The sequence below is a fragment of the Callorhinchus milii genome, unplaced genomic scaffold (genome assembly GCF_018977255.1).
Source record: "Callorhinchus milii isolate IMCB2004 unplaced genomic scaffold, IMCB_Cmil_1.0 Scaffold2, whole genome shotgun sequence".
In the NCBI taxonomy this organism is placed as follows: domain Eukaryota; kingdom Metazoa; phylum Chordata; class Chondrichthyes; order Chimaeriformes; family Callorhinchidae; genus Callorhinchus; species Callorhinchus milii.
The window spans coordinates 769744-788963 of record NW_024704743.1 but is presented as its reverse complement, the minus strand read 5'-3'; the positions used below and the strand labels follow the sequence as shown (position 1 = coordinate 788963).

General features: G+C 51.4%; 1 protein-coding gene across 1 annotated transcript in view; it reads left to right on the top strand.

Annotated features, from left to right (window-relative positions):
• Window positions 1–3839: 3839 nt before the first annotated feature.
• Window positions 3840–19220, top strand: part of LOC103188289 (sodium channel protein type 4 subunit alpha B-like) — a 77831-nt gene continuing 62450 nt past the window's right edge. Inside the window, exons 1-5 of the mRNA XM_042332523.1 lie at window positions 3840–4139; window positions 5905–6023; window positions 10416–10505; window positions 13435–13563; window positions 16332–16423. Of these exons, the coding sequence (XP_042188457.1) occupies window positions 3876–4139; window positions 5905–6023; window positions 10416–10505; window positions 13435–13563; window positions 16332–16423 (694 nt within the window). The 5' untranslated portion in view covers window positions 3840–3875. The remainder of the gene's footprint in view (window positions 4140–5904; window positions 6024–10415; window positions 10506–13434; window positions 13564–16331; window positions 16424–19220) is intronic.

Sequence of the window (19220 nt, the reverse complement as noted above, 5' to 3'; positions counted from 1 at the left end):
CCCCCACCCCGTAGCCCTGCACTCTTGTCCTCCCCAAATAATTATCTACTCTCAAGTTATCACCTGGCTCGGATGGTTCAAGCCTCAACGTTAACTCTCATAGCACAGACTGACATTCCAGTGCGGCAATGGGTGGCTGGTTGTGTTGTCAGAGGTGTTGTCCTTCAGATGAGCCGTTGAACCTAAACGGTTGACACTGCCCCCTTGATAAACTCTCACCCCATCAGTAGCTGACGCTGCCCCTTTTAGCAACTATTCCTGCCTCGTCTGCCTGTCCAGGAAGACCTTAAAGGTCTTGCTATTTGAAAAGAGAAGGGACTTTCTCTCAGTTCGTCCCCTTTATCGCCCGCAAAATGCACAGACAGTTCTCTTTACAGTAATGTTCTGTGAAGCACTTTGAGACGTCTCGAAGACGCGATAAGGCGTAGGATTATTTGGCTTTGGCCCCACTGTTGGGTTACTCTGTTAGTTACCCTTCTGGAACTGCGAACGGCCTCACTCAATGTATTAGAAAGAGGATTGATTATATTTTGTGGGTGAAACCGGCTGCCAATTGCGCACGGCAGTGTCCCACAAACAACCGTGGATTGAGTGGCCACATTTTCTTTTTGAGGGACTATTATCCTCGGAAGTGATCCGACGATTGAATAACAACTCAGTTCCTATTTACCGCTGGCTAAACAGGCGCGTGTGTGAAGTAAGAAAACATGCCCAACATTTTGTCACGCTGGGAGTCGAACTTAGGTCCTCTCACTTGCGAGGCGAATGCATTACAGCAACAACAAGATTACATTTGTATAGCACCTTTCACGTCGGGAGGACGTCCCAAGGCGCTGGACAGTGTACGGCATTTCAGACCCGAGCTGGGGTCAGGGAGGGAGGGGAGGGGAAGGGGGGTGACCGATGGTCGAAGAGGAGGGTTTTGAGGCGGGACTTAAAGGAGGCTCAGGAGGGGGCGAGGGGGAGTGACTGGAGGATGGAATTCCAGAGGTTTGGGGCAGAGTGGCTGAAGGCTCTCCCGCCAATGGTGGGGCGGGTGGGTCGGGGGACGTGGAGCAGGCCAGAGCCAGCTGAGCGGAGGGAACGGGCGGATTGGTGGGGGCTTAGGAGGTCACAGAGGTAGGGTGGGGAGAGGCCATGGAGGGCTTTGTAGGTGAGGACCAGGATCTTGAACTGGATCCTCTGAAGGATAGAGAGCCAATGGAGTCGGGCGAGAGTGGGGGAGATGGGATCACGGACTTTGGTGCAGGAGAGGACACGGGCTGCAGAGTTCTGGATTATCTGTGGAGGGAGGAGTTGGGAAGGCCGACAAGTAGGGCGTTTGCATAGTTGAGCCTGGAGGTGTTGAAGGCATGAACACGAGTTTCAGCGGCCCAAGGGGTGAGGTAGTGGCAGAGTCAGGTGATGTTACGGAGGTGAGGGAAGGCAGAGCGAGTCATGGCTTGAATGTGGGGAAGAAAAGACGGTTGCGGGTCGAACAAGACACCCAGGTTCCTGACTGCCTGGTGAGTTGGTGAGTTGAAGTGTGCAACCATGGAGGTTGTTGCTGCCAGAGCCTGAGGTGCGGAGGCGCTGGCGAGAGCCCATCAGGAGGGCCTCAGTCTTGTTCACATTCAACTGTAGGAAATTTGCCCTCATCCAGGACTTGATGTCCGACAGACAGTCTGTCAGGACAGCAGTGGTTTGGAGTTGAAGGTGGAGGCAGAGAGATAGAGTTGGGTATCATCTGCATACATATGGCAGTTGACCCACGTCTGCGGATGATGTCACCGAGGGACATCTAACCACTGAGCTACAGTCATCCTCCTTTTGTTGTTGTTGTTTTGTTGTTGGCTATGTTCTGAACTTGGAGCGTTTAAACCCCGCTCTAAGCACTCAGGACGCTACCGTGTATGAAGGGCGCTATATTCATCCAAGTTGCTGATTGTATTTTGTGGGCAAATGCAGGGTTGATACTCCAGTTCAGTACTGGGGGTGGGGGTGGGGGTGGTACTAGGTCCCATCTAACTAGTCAGGTGGACATTAAAGCTACTTTGGGGCTACTCAAAAAGAGAGGAGGGAATTTCTCCTTGTGCCCTGGTCACACAAGTCCCCCAGATAAAATTGGCCGTTCATTTCAAGGCTGTTTGTGGGAATATTATCACGACACTTGACAGCAAATCCTGCTTTGAGATGTGTCGCGGTAAGACCCTGTATCATATGCAAAGGTTATTATTAGTAAGATTGGTAATGGGCGGCTGTTTGTGGGACCTTGCTGTGTGTGGATTGCCTCTACCTTTGCCTGCAATATCACTGCACTAGTCACCGTACGAGACAGTAATGTTCCTCAAGGTGCTTAAGTGGTCCAAATTTCACAGTTAAATGTCCAGCCAGGACCACTCACTCTAGCCTTCGGGCTTTGGCTTGCAGGGTTATTGAAGTATTTAATGAAGGGGAAGTAAGGTGGATTAAAGGGACAGCAATGACTGTTGAAAGTAATCAATGTTGGACGGAGACCACAGAGGGAGCCAGTTGCAGGAAATGGAAACATTACACTGTTGCTTTTGCCAGGAAATCCCATTGTAAACTTAATAATAATAATAATAATAATAATAACTCTTGCATTTGATACAGCGCCTTATCACGTCTTGGAGACGTCTCAAAGCGCTTCACAGAAAATACTGTAATGTGAATTGACTGTATGTTTTGTGGGCGAAAAGCGGAAGCCAATTGGGCACAGCAGCGTCCCCACAAACAGCCGTGGGTTGAGTGATCACATGTTTTTTCCCTGAGGGATTATTACCCTTGGAAAGCGATCCGCCAATCGACCGACAACCGGTTTCCAACTCACTGCTGGTTAACCAGAGGCGTGTGGATTAAGGAAACTTGCCTAAGGTTTCGCCCTGACCAGGAACCGAATCCGGGTCCTCTCGCTTGTGGGGTGAGGGTTATGACCACTGAGCTACAGGTCTTGAGAGGTGGAAAATTCATTCCGTTGTTTGAGGAAGTGGTCGGATATCTTTGCTGTGTGTAACTGTGCCGATGGAGAGCTCGGTATTACCGGGCTCATATCCACTGCACTGCAAAACATATCTCCAGGTGTCCGAGCCAACATTCCCCTCCAGGTAAAACTCTGAGATCCTACGCCACGTTCGGGACACTATATGAATGCAAATTGTCTGTGTTGTTCTCGGACATTCACTTCATGGCTGTTTATTAGATGTTGTTCGTAAGTCGGCTGCCACGTTCTCCTACAAAATGCCGGTCACTGCACTTCATAGAAAATAATATAATGATAATCCACTGCTTTGGGACGTCTTCCCGAAATGAAAAGCGCTATCTAAATGTAGGTTTGTATTGCCATTCCAATAATCCTTGCCTTTGGTGTAGAGTCTTCCCGTGCTGTCCAGCGATTTCAAAGGACGAGCTGTAACGTAGTGACTGTGTGCATTTTGTCGTCAAACGTGGCAGCTAATTTGTACCAAGTAACGTCCCCAAAACCAGTCAGGAGTAAGAGACCAGTTTTATTTTGAGGGATTGCCGATCAGGACACTGGGAGACGTTCTACAGTCCTGAAAGGCACAACATCAAATGTAAAGATTATTATTATATTATTATTAATAGTCTTCTTTTTGATCAGTCGGGTGTCTGATGTATATGGAAACCCATCACAAGGTAGGACCTAAGAGTCTCCAATCCAAACTGAGAATTCCATACATCCCACCTACACATGGAAAATTCCCGTGAGATTCAGTGAGTTGGACCGAAAGCTGAAAGCCCAATAATCTGATCGTTTTTTTTTCTCTCTCTCTCTCTCGAAACTCTTGTTACATGAACAGAAAAACCATTTCCATCACTGGGAGTAAAAACTAGTCAAGAAGGTGCAGGATGAAAAGATGGTCCGTCTGCTGGTACCGCCAGGTCCCCACTGCTTGCGGCGTCTCACTCGCGAGTCGTTGGCTGCTATCGAGAAGCGGATTGCTGAGGAACAGGCGGACAGAGCCAATCAAGACCTCAAGGAGGAGAGCGAGGAGGAAACGCCCAGTCCTCACTGTGACCTGGAGGCGGGGAAACAGCTGCCACTCATCTACGGGGACGTCCCCTCGCATCTCATTGGCCAGCCTCTGGAGGACCTCGATACCTTCTACAGGAACAGGAAGGTCGGTCCCGGGAAACATAAAGAGCAAAGCGGTGCAGTCAGTGTGTCCTGAGTTCCCAGTGTGGAGCACAGTGTGCCGTAGGCCTGTGATGGCTGCTGGTGGTGACTGACATCATTGGCAGCCATTTTTACTCTCAAATTGGCCTTCTTCCTGCACACAGGAAGTGACATCATTGGCAGCCATGCTTACTCTCCTTGGGCTCCTCCTGCACACAGGAAGTGACATCATTGGCAGCCATTTTTACTCTCCTTGGGCTTGTCCTACACACAGGAAGTGACATCATTGGCAGCCATTTTTACACTCCTTGGGCTCTTCCTACGTGCAGGAAGTGACATCATCGGTAGCCATTTTTATTCTCCTTTGGCGTCTTCCGGCACACAGGAAGTGACGTCACCGGCAGCCATTTTATCGCACGTCTCCTGATATCCCGACCAGTTTGATATTTCCGCCCCTCGACTCTCTGGGGATAGGGGAGACCAAAGAGATTTGCAGAGAGACTTCCTCCCGACAGGGATAATAGTCCCGGAATATTCCAGCCGTCTTACAGTGGGGGGTTGTTCCCCGTGGGGAGAAGGCGGTGGGGTTGAAGATGGCAGTGCCGGTAAACTGGAAGCCCCACGGGGCCGGGGAAACATCCAGTCCTTGTGCCAGTACCGACCGGCGGGAAATCGGCTGCGAAGACACCATTTTTTAAATAGCAGAAATGTAACTGGTGGGGAGAGGCCCGGGTGGGGTCAGGGATGGGGGGCGGGAGGGGAACACAGGTGTTTAGGGACAATTATTGCTCTGTTTTACATAAACGCCCGAGAATAAGATGCATCTAATCGCAGGACACATCCGTCACAGATATTCGGGCTCCGGGTCTCTGGAGAGTCGCGGAGGGAAGCGGGAGAGGAGAGGCAGGAGGGATAAGCTACAGAAAAGGAGGCCATTCAGTCCATTGTTCCCCCACCCACCCCCTCAGACCCACCTCCGCCCCCTCCCCCCACCTCCCGCCCACCACCTCTCCCCCCGTTCCCCCCCCCCCCTCTCCCCCCACCTCCACTCCCATTTCTAAATGGCCCCTTTTTAGTTATTTGTCTTAATTTTCTCTCCACAAAAGCTAATATTTTTCTCTCTCAGGCACCACGCTAGGTTAGGCATAGCACGTCCTCACAACCTTTTGTGCGGGCGCGCGCGCGTGTGTATGTGCGTGTATGGGTGTATATGTTATGTATGTGAGTGTGGGTGTGTGTATATGTGCGGGTGTATATATCATGTATTTGTGCGCCTGCTTGTGTGTGCACGCATGTGTGCATGTGTATGTGTGTGTCTATGTATGCGGGGGGGGTGTGCGCACGTGTGTGTATGCGTGTATATATTATGTATGTGTGTGCACATGTGTGTGTGTGCAGGTGTGTGTGCATATGCGCGTATGCGGGTGTGCGTGTGCGCGCGCGGTCTCTGACACGCGGGGGATTCTGCAGAGGGAGCACACAGGAAGTGTGGCCTTTTTTTCTGACCAGCTCTGCAGGTTTGCTCAAAAACGAGCAGTTTTCTATGTTTTCGGGGTTCCGTGCGAGAGGTGAGTGAGGCGGAGAGAGAGAGAGAGAGAGAGAGAGAGATAGAGAGAGGGGGTGGGGGGCCTCGGAGAGCCAGCGGGTAGCGGCTGGGCAGGGCTGAGGTCTCGGGGAGCGGAACTAGTTGCGAACGATTCGTCCAGGTTTGGCTTGAGTTTTGCTGCTGCGTCCGTCTCTCCTAACGTCCGTTGTCTTATCTCTTACAGACATTCATAGTACTGAACAGAGGAAAGACCATTTTCCGATTCAGCGCTAACTCCGCACTGTACATGCTGACGCCTTTCCACCTTACTAGAAGGATAGCTATTAAAACGTTAGTACATTCATATCCTTTTGCTGTTGGGCCCTCGAGGGTGGGTGGGTGGGGGGGCGGTGGGGGGTCTTAAGAGACATCTGAGCGCACGAGAGCGAGCGGTGTGCCTGCGCGGCTCCCGAATTTCGGCTCCAAACGATATGATAATAATAATCCTTGCATTTGATACAACGCCTTATCACATCTTCGGGCTCCCACTCGCCTCCCCCCCACTGGCACGGTCGAAGAGGAGGGTTTTGAGGCGGGACTTGAAGGAGGCTAAGGAGGGGGCGAGGCGGAGTGATTGGGGGATGGAGTGCCAGAGTTTGGGGGCAGAGTGGCTAAAGGCTCTTCAGGAGTTAGGGTTGGGAGGTCGCAGAGGTATGGTGGGGTGAGGCCATGGAGGGCTTTGTAGGTGAGGACCAGCTGGATCCTCTGAAGGATAGAGAGCCAATGGAGTCGGGCGAGAGTGGGGGAGATGGGATCACGGAGTTCGGTGCAGGAGAGGACGTGGGCTGCAGAGTTCTGGATATGGGGAAGAAAAGACAGTTGAGGGTCGAACAAGACCCCCAGATTCCTGAATGGCTGGTGAGTTGGTGAGTTGCAGTGAGCAACCATGGAGGGTGATGCTGCCAGAGCCTGAGGTGCTGGAGCGATGGTGTGAGCCAATCAGGAGGGCCTCAGTCTTGTTCACATTCAACTGTAGGAAATTTGCCCTCATCCAGGACTTGATGTCCGACAGTTGAGGGTGGAGCTTTTGTAGGCAAAAGCCAATTTGCACGTAGCAGTGTCCCACCCCTGTGTGGTCCCCTCTGAGCCGCCTTCCCCGAAGCCTGAATGCTTGCTGTCCGCCCTCTATTCGCCTCCCCTCGCCCCAAAACCCCCCCCCTCCCCCCATACCCTTGCCTCCTTCAAGGCCCGTCTCAACAACCTTCCTCTTCGAACTAATTTATGTCAGGTCGGGGTAACGAGGGGGAATGGGGCGAGGGGCGGGTAATTGGAGTTGAGGTACGGATCAGCCGCGATCTAATAGAATGAGGGGCGGAGAGGGGATGGGCTCTTTAACGCCCTCTCAGCTTGTGGCGCTGACATCTTTAGCGATGAGCTCAGGGAGGAGAAACGTGCTGAGCTGCTGAGAGCAGGGAGTCAGGCTGTCCCAGTCCAGGTCACCGGGCGGACACAGCTGAGCAGAGCAGAGAAGAGCGAGTCGACCTGCGGCTTAAGCCCATTACCTCCCCCTCCGCCTCAAACACCCTCTCCCCCGCACCCCCGCTTGTGTCCTGCAAGGATAACCCCTTTTATTTTAAATGAATAAACAACACCCCACCCTCCCCCCCCACCCATCCTCGAGGTTCACGTGCACTGCTCTTTGTAAACACCTGAGCTCTTTTCTGTTCGGTCTTGTGACTCACTTCTGTGCCTCTATTGTTCTATATATAACTCACTAAAGGTCGATTGGGAAACCTATTTTTTTTTCCCCCGTCACTGGTTCGACAGCAACAGGGGAACGAGCGAATCTTAGGACGTTGTTTACCTTCCTCTTATCTTCCTCTCCACCTCCCGTGCGCCCCCCACCCCCACCACCCACCCCACCCGCCCCCGCCTCCCCCCCTCCCCCACATTGCCACCTCTCAAAGTGCTTCCCAGGTGAATGTTGCCCGGTGTAGTGACCGAATGCAGTGCAGTGTCTGCGGGTTTTTTTTGGGGGCGAACGAGGCAACGCCCCACAAGCATCCAGGAAGTGAATGATCAATTTTATCGGGGAGATTGTGGGCTAGGACGACAACAGATTATACTGATGTGGCGCCATTTTACGTGCCAAGGCCCTGGATGATCAGGGATTTACACCTGGGCTGGCGGCTTGGGATCAGGGAGGGATGGGAGGTCAGGGAGGATGGGGGGGAGTGGGGGGGGCGGGGGGGTTAGGAGGGTGACCGAAGGCGTTGGTCGAAGAGGAGGGTCTTGAGATGGGCCTTGAAGGAGGCGAGGGAGGGGGTTGCGAGGGAAAGTGATGTGGAACATACCAGGCGGGGGGGGGATAAACCCCTCTGTTTTCGAACGGTGTCATTGGAGCGTTAACGTCCACAGGAACAGGCAAGATGGGGTCCTTGATTTAATGATTGACGTCACCTTCGACAGTGAGGACCACCCACCCCCCACCCTCCCATCACCCAGCACCCCATTAGAGTGTGAACCTGAGACTGTGAGCTGGTTTCAGCTGATGCTCCAGTGCGGTAACGGGGAGGTGACAGGAGCAGAGAGAGAGAGAGAGAGAAAGAGAGAAGGGTTTCCAAAAAATGCTGCATTGATTTCAACAGTAGGTGTCAGCCTGGCTCAGTGGGTCGCACTTTCTGAGTCAGAAAGTTGTGGGTTGAAGGTTTATGTTTCAGAGCCACGCTGGGGTGGGGGGGGGGGTTTGGCGGGAGGGGGTGTGTGCTGCATTTCCGGAGGTGCCGTTCTCTTCGGATGAGACGTTAAACCGAAAAAAAATGAGGGAGTTTCTCCTTGGGTCCCGGCTGACAATCCCCCGGTATGAAATTCACTCCCGAGATGTTTGTAGGACGTTGCCTTGTCCAAAATTGGCTGCCGCGTTGGGTTGAGGACGTCCGCAGTCGCTGCACTGGACCGGACAGTATGTCCTGCGATGCGCTTTTGAGATGTTTCAACGAGGCGATAAAGTGCGGTGTCAATGGCTTATATTATCGCAAGGCATTCCGCATTCTTCTGCCAGCCCCGCCGTGTGACAAACACAACTCTGCGATTGTTAGGGAACGTCAAGGTTCGAGTGATGGGGGGGGAGTGAGGCGCGGGTGAGGGGGTGGGGGGGGTGGGGAATGAGCCATGCGGGGTGTAGGGTTTGGTGGTTGGGGTGGGGGTGGGTGGGGGGGTGGGGTTTGCAGGCATTTAGAGCTCTCCACACCACCTCTGACTTCCCGAAATCACATTCCACGTCGTCGCCTGTCACAAGTTTCCATGTTGTGTTAAGAGCTGCTAATCGGGCTGATAGCGTCCGCTGAGTGACCGGGGACTGATGTTCCCCCGGCGCTGAGGTCTGTGGCTTGTGGTGACGTTCCTCTTGGGGCAGAGTGCAAAGCGGCCAGAGCGGGTCACACAGGCCTATTCGTGGCCTATTCTTGTCAAGTCTCTGAACCTGTCTCTTTCTCTCTCTCTCTCGAGGGCCTCTTGTAGGGTGCGGAATGGGGGGAGGGAGAGGAGGAGGGAGGGAGGGAGATTTTGGACTGTTCTAGATTTACTCTATTTTCTTAGCCTTTCAGAGCGTTCAGAGACTGGAGACGGGAGATATTCCATGAAGCGCTTTGAGACGTCTCAAAGACGTGATAAGGCGCTGGAACAAATGCAAGGATTATTAATATTATTATTATTATTATTATTATTTTCCTGGCCAACAATTCCCCCCCCGGAACTGGATAAAGCTGATTGATCACCTCAAATTGTTTCACCCTCAAACTACACAGCCTCTATTTATTGCAGTAAATCCTGTGAAGCGCAGACCATGTAGATTTATTATTATTATTATTATGTTTATTTATTATTTGCCAAAATTCTGGACCTCGCAAAAGAAACGGGTCAATCCAGATCCAAAATTCTACCAATATGTTATGATGATACAATTATTATTATTACCGTGAGGTTGAGGTTGTGTGTCTGTTTGAGTGTGAGTGCGTGAGAGTGCGTGAGAGAGGGTGAGTGTGTGTGAGAGTGGGTGAGAGCGCGTGAGTGTTCGTGAGTGTGCGTGAGAGTGGGTGAGTGTGTGTGAGAGTGGGTGAGAGCGCGTGAGTGTGCGTGAGTGTTCGTGAGTGTGGGTGAGAGCGGGTGAGAGCGGGTGAGAGCGCATGAGTGGTCGTGAGTGTTCGTGAGTGTTCGTGAGTGTGCGTGAGAGCAGGTGAGAGCGCATGAGAGCGGGTGAGAGCGCATGAGTGGTCGTGAGTGTTCGTGAGTGTGCGTGAGAGTAGGTGAGAGCAGATGAGAGCGGGTGAGAGCGGGTGAGAGCGCATGAGTGGTCGTGAGTGTGCATGAGTGTGCGTGAGAGCGGGTGAGAGCAGGTGAGAGCGTGTGAGAGCGGGTGAGAGCGGGTGAGAGCTCATGAGTGGTCGTGAGTGTCCGTGAGAGTGGTTGAGAGCATGTGAGAGCGCGTGAGTGCGGGTGAGAGCAGGTGAGAGCGGGTGAGAGCGGGTGAGAACAGGTGAGAGCGCTAGAGTGCGGGTGAGAACAGGTGAGAGCGGGTGAGAGCGGGTGAGAACAGGTGAGAGCGCTAGAGTGCGGGTGAGAACAGGTGAGAGCGGGTGAGCGCGCAAACGTGCGTGAGTGTCTGTTGAAATTGCAACACGTCTGAACTCCAGCAACACTCGCTGTTGGTTGCACAGCCCTGGGTGCTGTTCTCCTTAACCCTCTCCCCCTCCTCAAGTTATTCAGTATATTCATTATGTGCACTATTTTGACCAACTGTGTATTCATGGCGATGTCAGATCCCCCTCCGTGGACAAAGAATGTTGAGTGAGTATCCAAGCGTCTTCGACGCTTTCCTTGAACAAGTCTTTTTTATTTAATTAAAAAAAAATCTCTGTTATTTATTCTGATGCTATTTCCCCTCTCACGTCCTTAAAATAATCTTGACCTTGTTGACCTGTGCCCTGTCTGTCCCGGTGAAATGCTTTACCAGGTGTATCTTGCCTTGTGAGTCTCGGTAAGAGCAAGTAAGTTAACACTTTTAACGGGTCCACTTCAACTCATGAACTCGCTTTACGCCACGCACCTGCTGTTACCGTGCATCGCACCGATACCATGGAATGCTGAATCTTCCTTCATTACTCAGATAAAACAGTGTGTCCTCTTCCTGACGTTTCATTAAAGGGATGGAAAACAATCACGCTTGATTTCCTCCCCCGCCAGCCAACACCCCCCCACCCCACTCCCCACCACCCACCTCCCCGCACACGCACAACACACAAAACGCCCACAAAAATACGCAGAAATCCCCTTTGCGCTATATCCTCGTCGCCGTAACAAGGCGCTGTATCAGATGCAGAGATTATCGCGATGATATTTTTGAAGCCCCAATTGCTTTGAAACCCCCGTCCTGCTCGCAGTGAGCTTTTGCTGTTGTTACTTCACATCTCGACGTGACACAGAATAATGATGTTTTAAGTTTTTAAAAAAAACGGCCTTCTTTCTCCTCCCCGCCCTCCCTTCACCACGTTGGGACCTTCGACTCAGTCACTCCGTTACCGTGCTGGGTGGAGTGCTATATTGTCGGGGGTGCAGACTTTCGGATGAGACTTTAAACCGAGGTCCTGTCTGCGGCTGTTCAGGTGGATGTTAAAATATCCCACGACACTATGAGAGCGGGTGAGAGCAGGGAGATTTTCTCTCTCTCTCTCTCTCTCTCTCTCTCTCTCTCCCGGCCTCTTGGCTGACAAACCCCAGGAATAAATTGGTCACTCCCTCCACGGCTGTTCGTGGGGACATTGCTGTGCGCAAAATTGGCTGCCGTGTTTGCCTACAAAATACACAATCAATAAAATTCTGTAAAACCCTTTGAGACGTCTCGACAGCGTGATACGATGATGCATCAAAGGCAAGAGTTATTATTACTGCTGTGAATTGGACATTCCCAGAGGTTCGCCCACACTATTCCTTTAATGAAGGGTCCAGTGTATTTTCCCATCGCCAAAGGAAACCGAAATGTGATTTTCTCTGAAAAATAAAGGGGTTCATTGTGATTTCGCATGAGATGAACCTCGAGAATCATTTCTATTCCCACCTCCCACCCAAACACCCATCCCCTTCAGACATCAATCTCGAACATACCTCTCAACCAAGGGCACACTTAGTAGATTGAAGCAAATAGCGTCAGTGTGGGAGAGGGGAGGTAATAGCCGAGGGGTATAGAGATGGAGGCGGGCAGGGAGTTTGGGGGTAGGAGGGTGACCGAAGGCGTGGTTGAAGAGGAGGGTCTTGAGATTGGCCTTGAAGGAGGCAAGGAATGGGGCGAGACGAAGGGACTTGAGGGATGGACTTCCAAAGGGTGGGGGGACAGAAATGCTGAAGGCCCGATCGCTGAGGGTGGGACAGACTGGACAGGGGGGACACAGAGCCCACTGAATGGAGGGAGCAGGTGGGTCTGTGTGGAGTTAGCAGATCTCAGAGGTAGGGAGGAGCAATGCTATGGAGGGCTGTGCTCCTTTCTACCTCTGGTAGGGACTAGTTGGGCTGAATGGCCCGCTTCCACGCTGTACGATTCTACGTGGCTGCAGGCTACTCAGATGAATAGTTCGAAAAGGCCAACCCACTTCTAGATGTTGAAGGGAACGCAGATATTATCAGGGAGAGAAATGTTAGCATCGCGATGACATTGGAGGCACTGATTAGACAACGGTAGCGTGATCTGAGCACAGCTCGTGCCAAAGCCAGGAGGTGCAAGTCATTTTTCTCACTGCAGTACGTGCATGACAGTTGCAATGTGACAATTAGCGCATGGAATCAGACGCGAAATGTCACACACTTCCCCTCGCACCTCCCCCCCACCCTTCTTCCACCCCAGCCCTGCCCAGAGCCACAAGTTAACACTTAGGAACATGGGAATTGCCAGACAGAAAAAGACCAAGGTCAAGCTAGTTTCCCTTCTGGTCTGGTCGTCGCATGCTACAGTAATGGAGATGTTGATAGCAATTAATTCTGTAATGGATTAGTCTACAAAGAGTGGGAACCTTTGTGAACCTTTAGATCCAAAGTTCTTCCAGTTATCCCTGACTTCAGTAGAACCAGCCATTGCAACAGTTTTGAGTTAAAGTGACCTTGCAACCCTTCGCTATCCTCTGGGAGGGTTTTTGGGGGTGGTGGGGGGGGAGAGGTTGGGGTTGTCTTGCAACTTAACTCGGGCACGTCAAAATCCTGACCTGAATATCGGGTGCGAGGGGTGGGGGGAGCGGGGGTGGGAGGGCGGGGGAAAGCGGGTAATGGGAACTGGACTTGTGTGCCGCGAGCAAACAGTTAAAGCCTTCTGTGACCCAGTTGAGAGATGTGATGGAGAGAGAGAAAAAAGAAATCAATCACCCCGCCACTAAACCAGGATAACACAGAATGCTCCATGATCTCACCTCCCTTTCATTGACTTGTCAAGAGGTAATGCTTTTGAAGACGAACGCAGAGACACTGTCCATTGATCGGTGGTCGGGCTGACCGCTCCATCGCGAACGTGTCGTTGGGGCTTGCAGTGATTGTAAGGCTGACGCTCGCACACGCTTCCCCATCTCACCCACAAAAGTCCTTCCCTATCACCAATCCCTTTCTTGCCCATTTAAGACCTGAGACACGGCATGAGAAGGAAAAGGTTTCACGTACTGTGCAGGAACCCATTGCCAGTTGTCCCTCTCCATCAGCTTGCTTTGATGGCTTTTATTTTCCGAATGCTTTTTCCACTCAGGTACACGTTCACTGGCATTTACACTTTTGAATCAATGATAAAAATATTGGCGAGAGGATTCTGCGTTGATCCATTCACCTTTCTTCGAGACCCGTGGAATTGGTTGGATTTCAGTGTTATTTTGATGGCGTAAGTAGTGGTTTTCTATCAAGAGCTAACTAACTAACTAACCCCATCCCGTGCTTCCTGTCTATCTGTGTCCCCACTGCTCTTTCACATTCTGATCTAAGTTCAGGGAAAGCGCCTCTTATGCAGTGGTGCTACCAGCGAGTGACTATCCTCCATGGGGAGGAGAGGAGGGCTCCTTGCAGCTGAGTTTGGCAACGGAATGTCCCAATTGAGTCCTCCCTCTGTGGCGGTCTCGGAAGTCCAGCTCCTGAGCCAGGTGGTCCACAGTACTCTAGGTCACTACTGATGATAGGCCAGTCCAGCCTGCCTTGTCAGTAGGACTTAGAGGGCCAGAGCATTCACTGGGAGTGGGGATTACTCCCACTCGGCTCCCGTTAACCCAGCAAGCCATGGTGAGGTGGTCTTAGCTGGTTAAACAGGGGAGAAGCCAAATAGTGCCTTCAGTAGCAGGAACATACTTTTAGCTGGTTAGACTCCCAACAGTTACCCCAACACACATGCTGGAGTCCCCCTAGCACCGGCAAGCTGTGCCTAATACTCTCCAGAATTAGGTAAGTAGGGTTTATCCCTCCAGAAGAGAAAGAGCGCATTCCGTTCCAGACACAGCGAAATTTCAACATGTAGGTGGTCTACATACATGGCCTACAACTCTCCATCTAGTTTGCATTCCCCTAAAGCACGTTGACAGGTTTCAGCGTGTGTTAGACACTCGGCTGACCAAAGGAGAATGGCGGGAGGAAGTCCAAAGGCACTTAACAATCCTGGCTCGGCACCTGAACTGGGGGTGAGAGCAGGAAGGGTGGTCAAAGATGAGACAGGACTTGAAAGAGGTGAGGTAGGGAGCAAATCGGATGAACACAATGGCACCCTGTGGTGGTGTTTGTGCTTTCTATGTTCCTGGTGAACCTTTATGTTCTCCTCCTCTGCATCTCAACTCTGTCGGACACCTCTTCTGCAATCAGATTCGCTTCCTCTCTTACTACATCGCTGTTGAGGCTTTCAAGGGTTATTCTTGTAAAGTCTGATCTCTATTCTGGGGCTTGAAATTAAGCTCAGATACGTGCACCTTCCAATCTTACGCACGTGTGTGGACTTTTGGAAAACAGCAACAGCAATTAGCAGTTAATTTGGAACACCAATAACAATTTAAATACAATAGATGTTTATATAGTGGGAGGATGTGCTAATAATGACAATTATCCTGAAATAAAAACAGAAGTTGCTGGGAACACACAACAGGTCAGGCAGCATCTATGAATATTGGTTTAACATTTCAGGTCGATGTCCTTTCATGAGAACCGGAGATAAGGGCTCCTCGTTCTTATTTAGCTATCCTGGCTTGGCTCTGGAACTAGGGGTGGAAACTGAGGGAGGTAGGGAGGGGAAAGATGACCGAAAGCGCAGTCAAACAGGTGGATCTTGAGAGCTGGAAGGAGGGAATGAGTCAGAGGGATTCCGGGATGGAGGTCCAGAGAGTAGGGGCAGATAAACTGATTGCTCCATCGTTGATGGTGAGTTGAGGGAGGGAGTGCTGGTGTCTGGGCCGATTCTACCATAGACTTCCTGGCAACTAATGTTAACATCAGGTTTGGTGACTAATGGACTGACTGTGGTCTTGAGAAAGGCCGCCCATTCGATTAATGTGGAACAAGAAGAACATCGACATCAGCGCCCTCCACAGAGCTCGTAACACGGTAGTAACATGAGAGTGTTCCTGAGAGATAAGTGTGAGACACAGTATTGGGCCAAGAGAGAATAGTAAGAAATTTGTAATTTATCACCTTTTTCTAAAAAAAATCCTCATTGCAATCATTTCACACCGTCGAATACTGCCCGTTACTCAAACACTTGCTGTCTCCCACCAGTCCTTCACTCGCTGCAGACCAACTGTGTTAGAACGCAGATCCCTGCGTTATAATTGGACGCGCTATGAAAATGGCCGCACTTCTGGATCGCTAGGTCGCCACCGACATCACTTCCTGTGCGTTACGCTCAGAGACCTCCTGCCGATGCCACTTCCACACAGTGCACGCGGGCAGCGCAGGAAGCTCATGGGATCATAGAAGATTGCAGCACAGAAGGAGGCCATTTGGCCCATCGTGCCTGTGCCAGCTGTTTGGAAGTGCCACCCAATCAGTTCCGCTCCCCCGACCTTTCCCCACAGCCCGTTGCACATTGTCTTTTTTTGGTTTTGAAATAAATATCCAATTCCCTTTTTCAAAGTTGTTATTGATTCTGCTTCCACCAGATCGTAATAACTCGCTGCTTAAAAACATTTCTCGGTATCTCCCCTCCGGTTCTTTTGCCAATTACCTTGAATCTGTGGAAACAGTATCTCCTTATTTGCTCTTTATCGAAACCCCTCAGAATTTTGAACACCTCTATTGAATCTCTCCTTAACCTTCTCCGCTCTGAGGAGAACCATCCCAGTTTCTCCAGTCTCTCCACGTAACTGAAGTCCCTCATCCCTGGTACCATTCTGATAAATCTCCTCCACGCCCTACACACGGCCTTGTCACCCTTCCTAAAGTGTCGGTGCCCAGCATTGGACGCCATGCTCCAGCTGAGGCGTAGGCTGTACCGATGTCACTTGCTGTGGGCACGCAGGAAGCCGACCGGTCGAGGCCAGACACTTGCTTCACTCCCTGTATGTGTGGCGGAGCGGGGCGCGTTCTGACTGGCGTTGGTTCTGTACGGTTCGCGCTAAAGGTACATAAAACTAACGTGTCGCTCTCCTGCTCCTAAATAACTGTGGTTTGATTCTGCAGGTATGTAACAGAGTTTGTAAACCTAGGCAATGTTTCAGCACTTCGAACTTTCAGGGTGTTACGAGCTCTGAAAACTATATCAGTTATCCCAGGTAAGTGCCTTGTGACGCGATAGCCTATTAAGTGAGTCTGACCTCTCCCTTTCCCCTCTCCCTTCCCTTTGCCATTGCTGACGCTTGGCCCCAATGTCAATACTGTTATTGATGCCACTCTTATCGTTGTCTCTGTGTGTCTTTCCCTGCGTGTGCGTTGTGTGTGTGTGTGTGTGTGTGCGTGCGCGCGTGCGTGTGTTTGCGTGGCTTTCACTTGTTGCAGATATGTGACTGAATTTGTGGAAACGGGCAAGGACCATTATTATTTAACCCCAAAATGTGCCGGCCTCGACCAACATTTCTGTTAGCCCTGTTCCAATCATTAATTACGCTCTGGGTAAAGACGTCTATCCTGAAATCGCCCCTTTGCAATCTTGTCGTCTTGTTCTACTTTCGGTGCTTGGGAGGAACGGTTCCCGGTTGACTGTTCCAATCCCTTTTAAAATGTTAGAATAATATATATAGAGAGAGAGAGAGAGAGAGAGGTTCTTTCCTGGTGATCTGGAGGTGTGAGGGGACTGGCCAGGCTATGTACAATCTCATTGTGTGGTTACTCTTCCTGCAAATCGGCCGATGTGGTAATGGGGCATTAAGCGAGTTGGGTAAACCCTGTGCAAGTGTGCGCATCTGGAATGCGGGTTGTGCAAAGTCACGTGTAAAAGCACGTGCATGATGTGAGTTGCGGAAATGCGTGCCTGTTCTGTGTGGCATGCAATCCATGTACCAACTTAGGTGTAAGCATGCGTGTGTTATGCATTGCGTGTGTTATGCTGGGAATCCTGTGTGAGCGCAATGGTTACGGAGGTAATTACAGGTGTCCTTAATTTCAGAACAGATTTATTTGTAATGACAGACAGACAGACAGACAGACACAGACAGACACAGACAGACAGCTCTACAGTAATACTTTAGACTCATAGGTTTGGCTTTTCAAACAAAACAAGAAAAACTGAGGGGACAAAGGGTCAATGTTATAATTTAAGTTGGACAAGTGACGCTAATCCAATGTTCAGTTCTGTTAATCTACGCCCACCACTCCAGTGCTGTGTGGGGAGGGGAGGAGGGGATGTTTGTGTGTGTGTGTGTGTGTGTGTGAGTGGGGGTGGTGGGGTGGCGGGGGATCAGATGTGCCGTCCTTCGGATGAGATGTTAAACTGAGGTCCCGCAGTATCATGTGGTTGGGGGTTTAACGTCTCGGGCAAAGGGACGGCACCTCTGACGTTGCAAGGCCCTCCCCCCAACACTGCACTGGCGTCTCGAGGCGAGAGTGTCACAATTTGGCTGTGCGTGGGGACGTTGGCGAGACGTAAATTGGCTGGGGTGACGGCTGACAGAGCAACCAGTCACTGCACCCGACAGCAATTACCTGAGAAGAGACGTTTGAGACGTTTCATCAGTAGACGCTACCCTTTAGAGCGCGGGGGCAGAGGGGGTGGGGGGGGGGGGGGGAGCGGGATTGAATTGGAATGTTCTTTTCAAAGCACTGGCACAGACACGATGGGCCGAATGGCCTCTCTCTCTCTCTCTCTCTCTGTGTTTCTGTATAATTCTATGGTTCTGTGATTGGGATCCTCAGTAGTTTGGAGAGTCTCGAAGCGCAGTGATGGGTTTCCAAGTGTGCCAGACAACAAGGCTGTCTGAACACAAAGTATTCGCGACCGCTGATGATTAACTAGCATGGTGTTTCCTTGACGACAGGATCAAGAAACAGACCAGAATAAAGATCTGATTAAACGGCAGGAAATAAGCCCTGAATCAGTGAAATAAACCAGTTCTTTCAGCGGCGGTTTTAGCTGGTTATCTCCCAACAGCTACCCCCTAACGCACGCTCTGGCTCTCCCCCACCCGTACCCACCCCCCCCCCACCACAAGCCTAGGATTAGGTGAGAGCTGGGTGCGTCCCTCCAGGGGAGAGAGAGAGAGAGAGAGAGAGAGGATGTTCCTGCAAGTGTGTAACTCATAGAACATTACAGCACTGAAGGAGGCCATTCATCCCATCGTGCCTGTGCCAGCTCTCTGGAAGAGCTACCCAATCAGTCCCACTCTTCCCCCTTCCTTCCCCCCCCACCCCGCTCTTTCCCCATACACACCCCTGCCGATTTCCCCCACATCCCTGCAAACTCTCTGCCAATTGTCTCGGGAGACTCTCCAAACCAAAAGGCCACACGTTTCTGAGTGGGTCAGACATCCAACCAGGTGCTGGAGAAATGTGGTCCTCCGGGGGTTAAGAGATGGGAGGGAGGGGAAGAGTGGGGGTGGGGGGAAGGGGGAAGGGAGTGGGGGAGTGGTGAGAAAGGCCAGCGGTGTTTGGCACGCCAGGGGAATCTCATTACAGCCAGTCGCGATGCGATAAAGCAGAGTCCACATGGCCTGTCGAGCTGAAAACAAACCAAGTTAATCCAATAGGAAACAATGAAATCTATATAAAATTTCTGGAAAGCGCGTTGGCTGCCTCCGATTTATTCCATCGAGCCTGTGGTGAAGGGTAGAGACACAGTGGAGGGTCAGAGGCCGAGGGGTGCAGTCTTGCAGGGACAATATAGTATAATATGGCGCACAATATAACACAGTTTACATCAATAATGTCGCCCCCCCCCCCCCCCCCCCGTTTATAGTGGGTGAGCTTTCAGCCTTTCTGTCCCCACTCCTTGGAACTCCATCCTGGTGTCCCTCCAACTTGTTCCCTTGCCCTTGCCCCCACCCCCCTTCCCTCACTCCCACCCTCTTCTCACCCCCACCCTCCTCTCACCCCCACCCTCCTTCCCTCACCCCCACCCTCCTCTCACCCCACACCCTC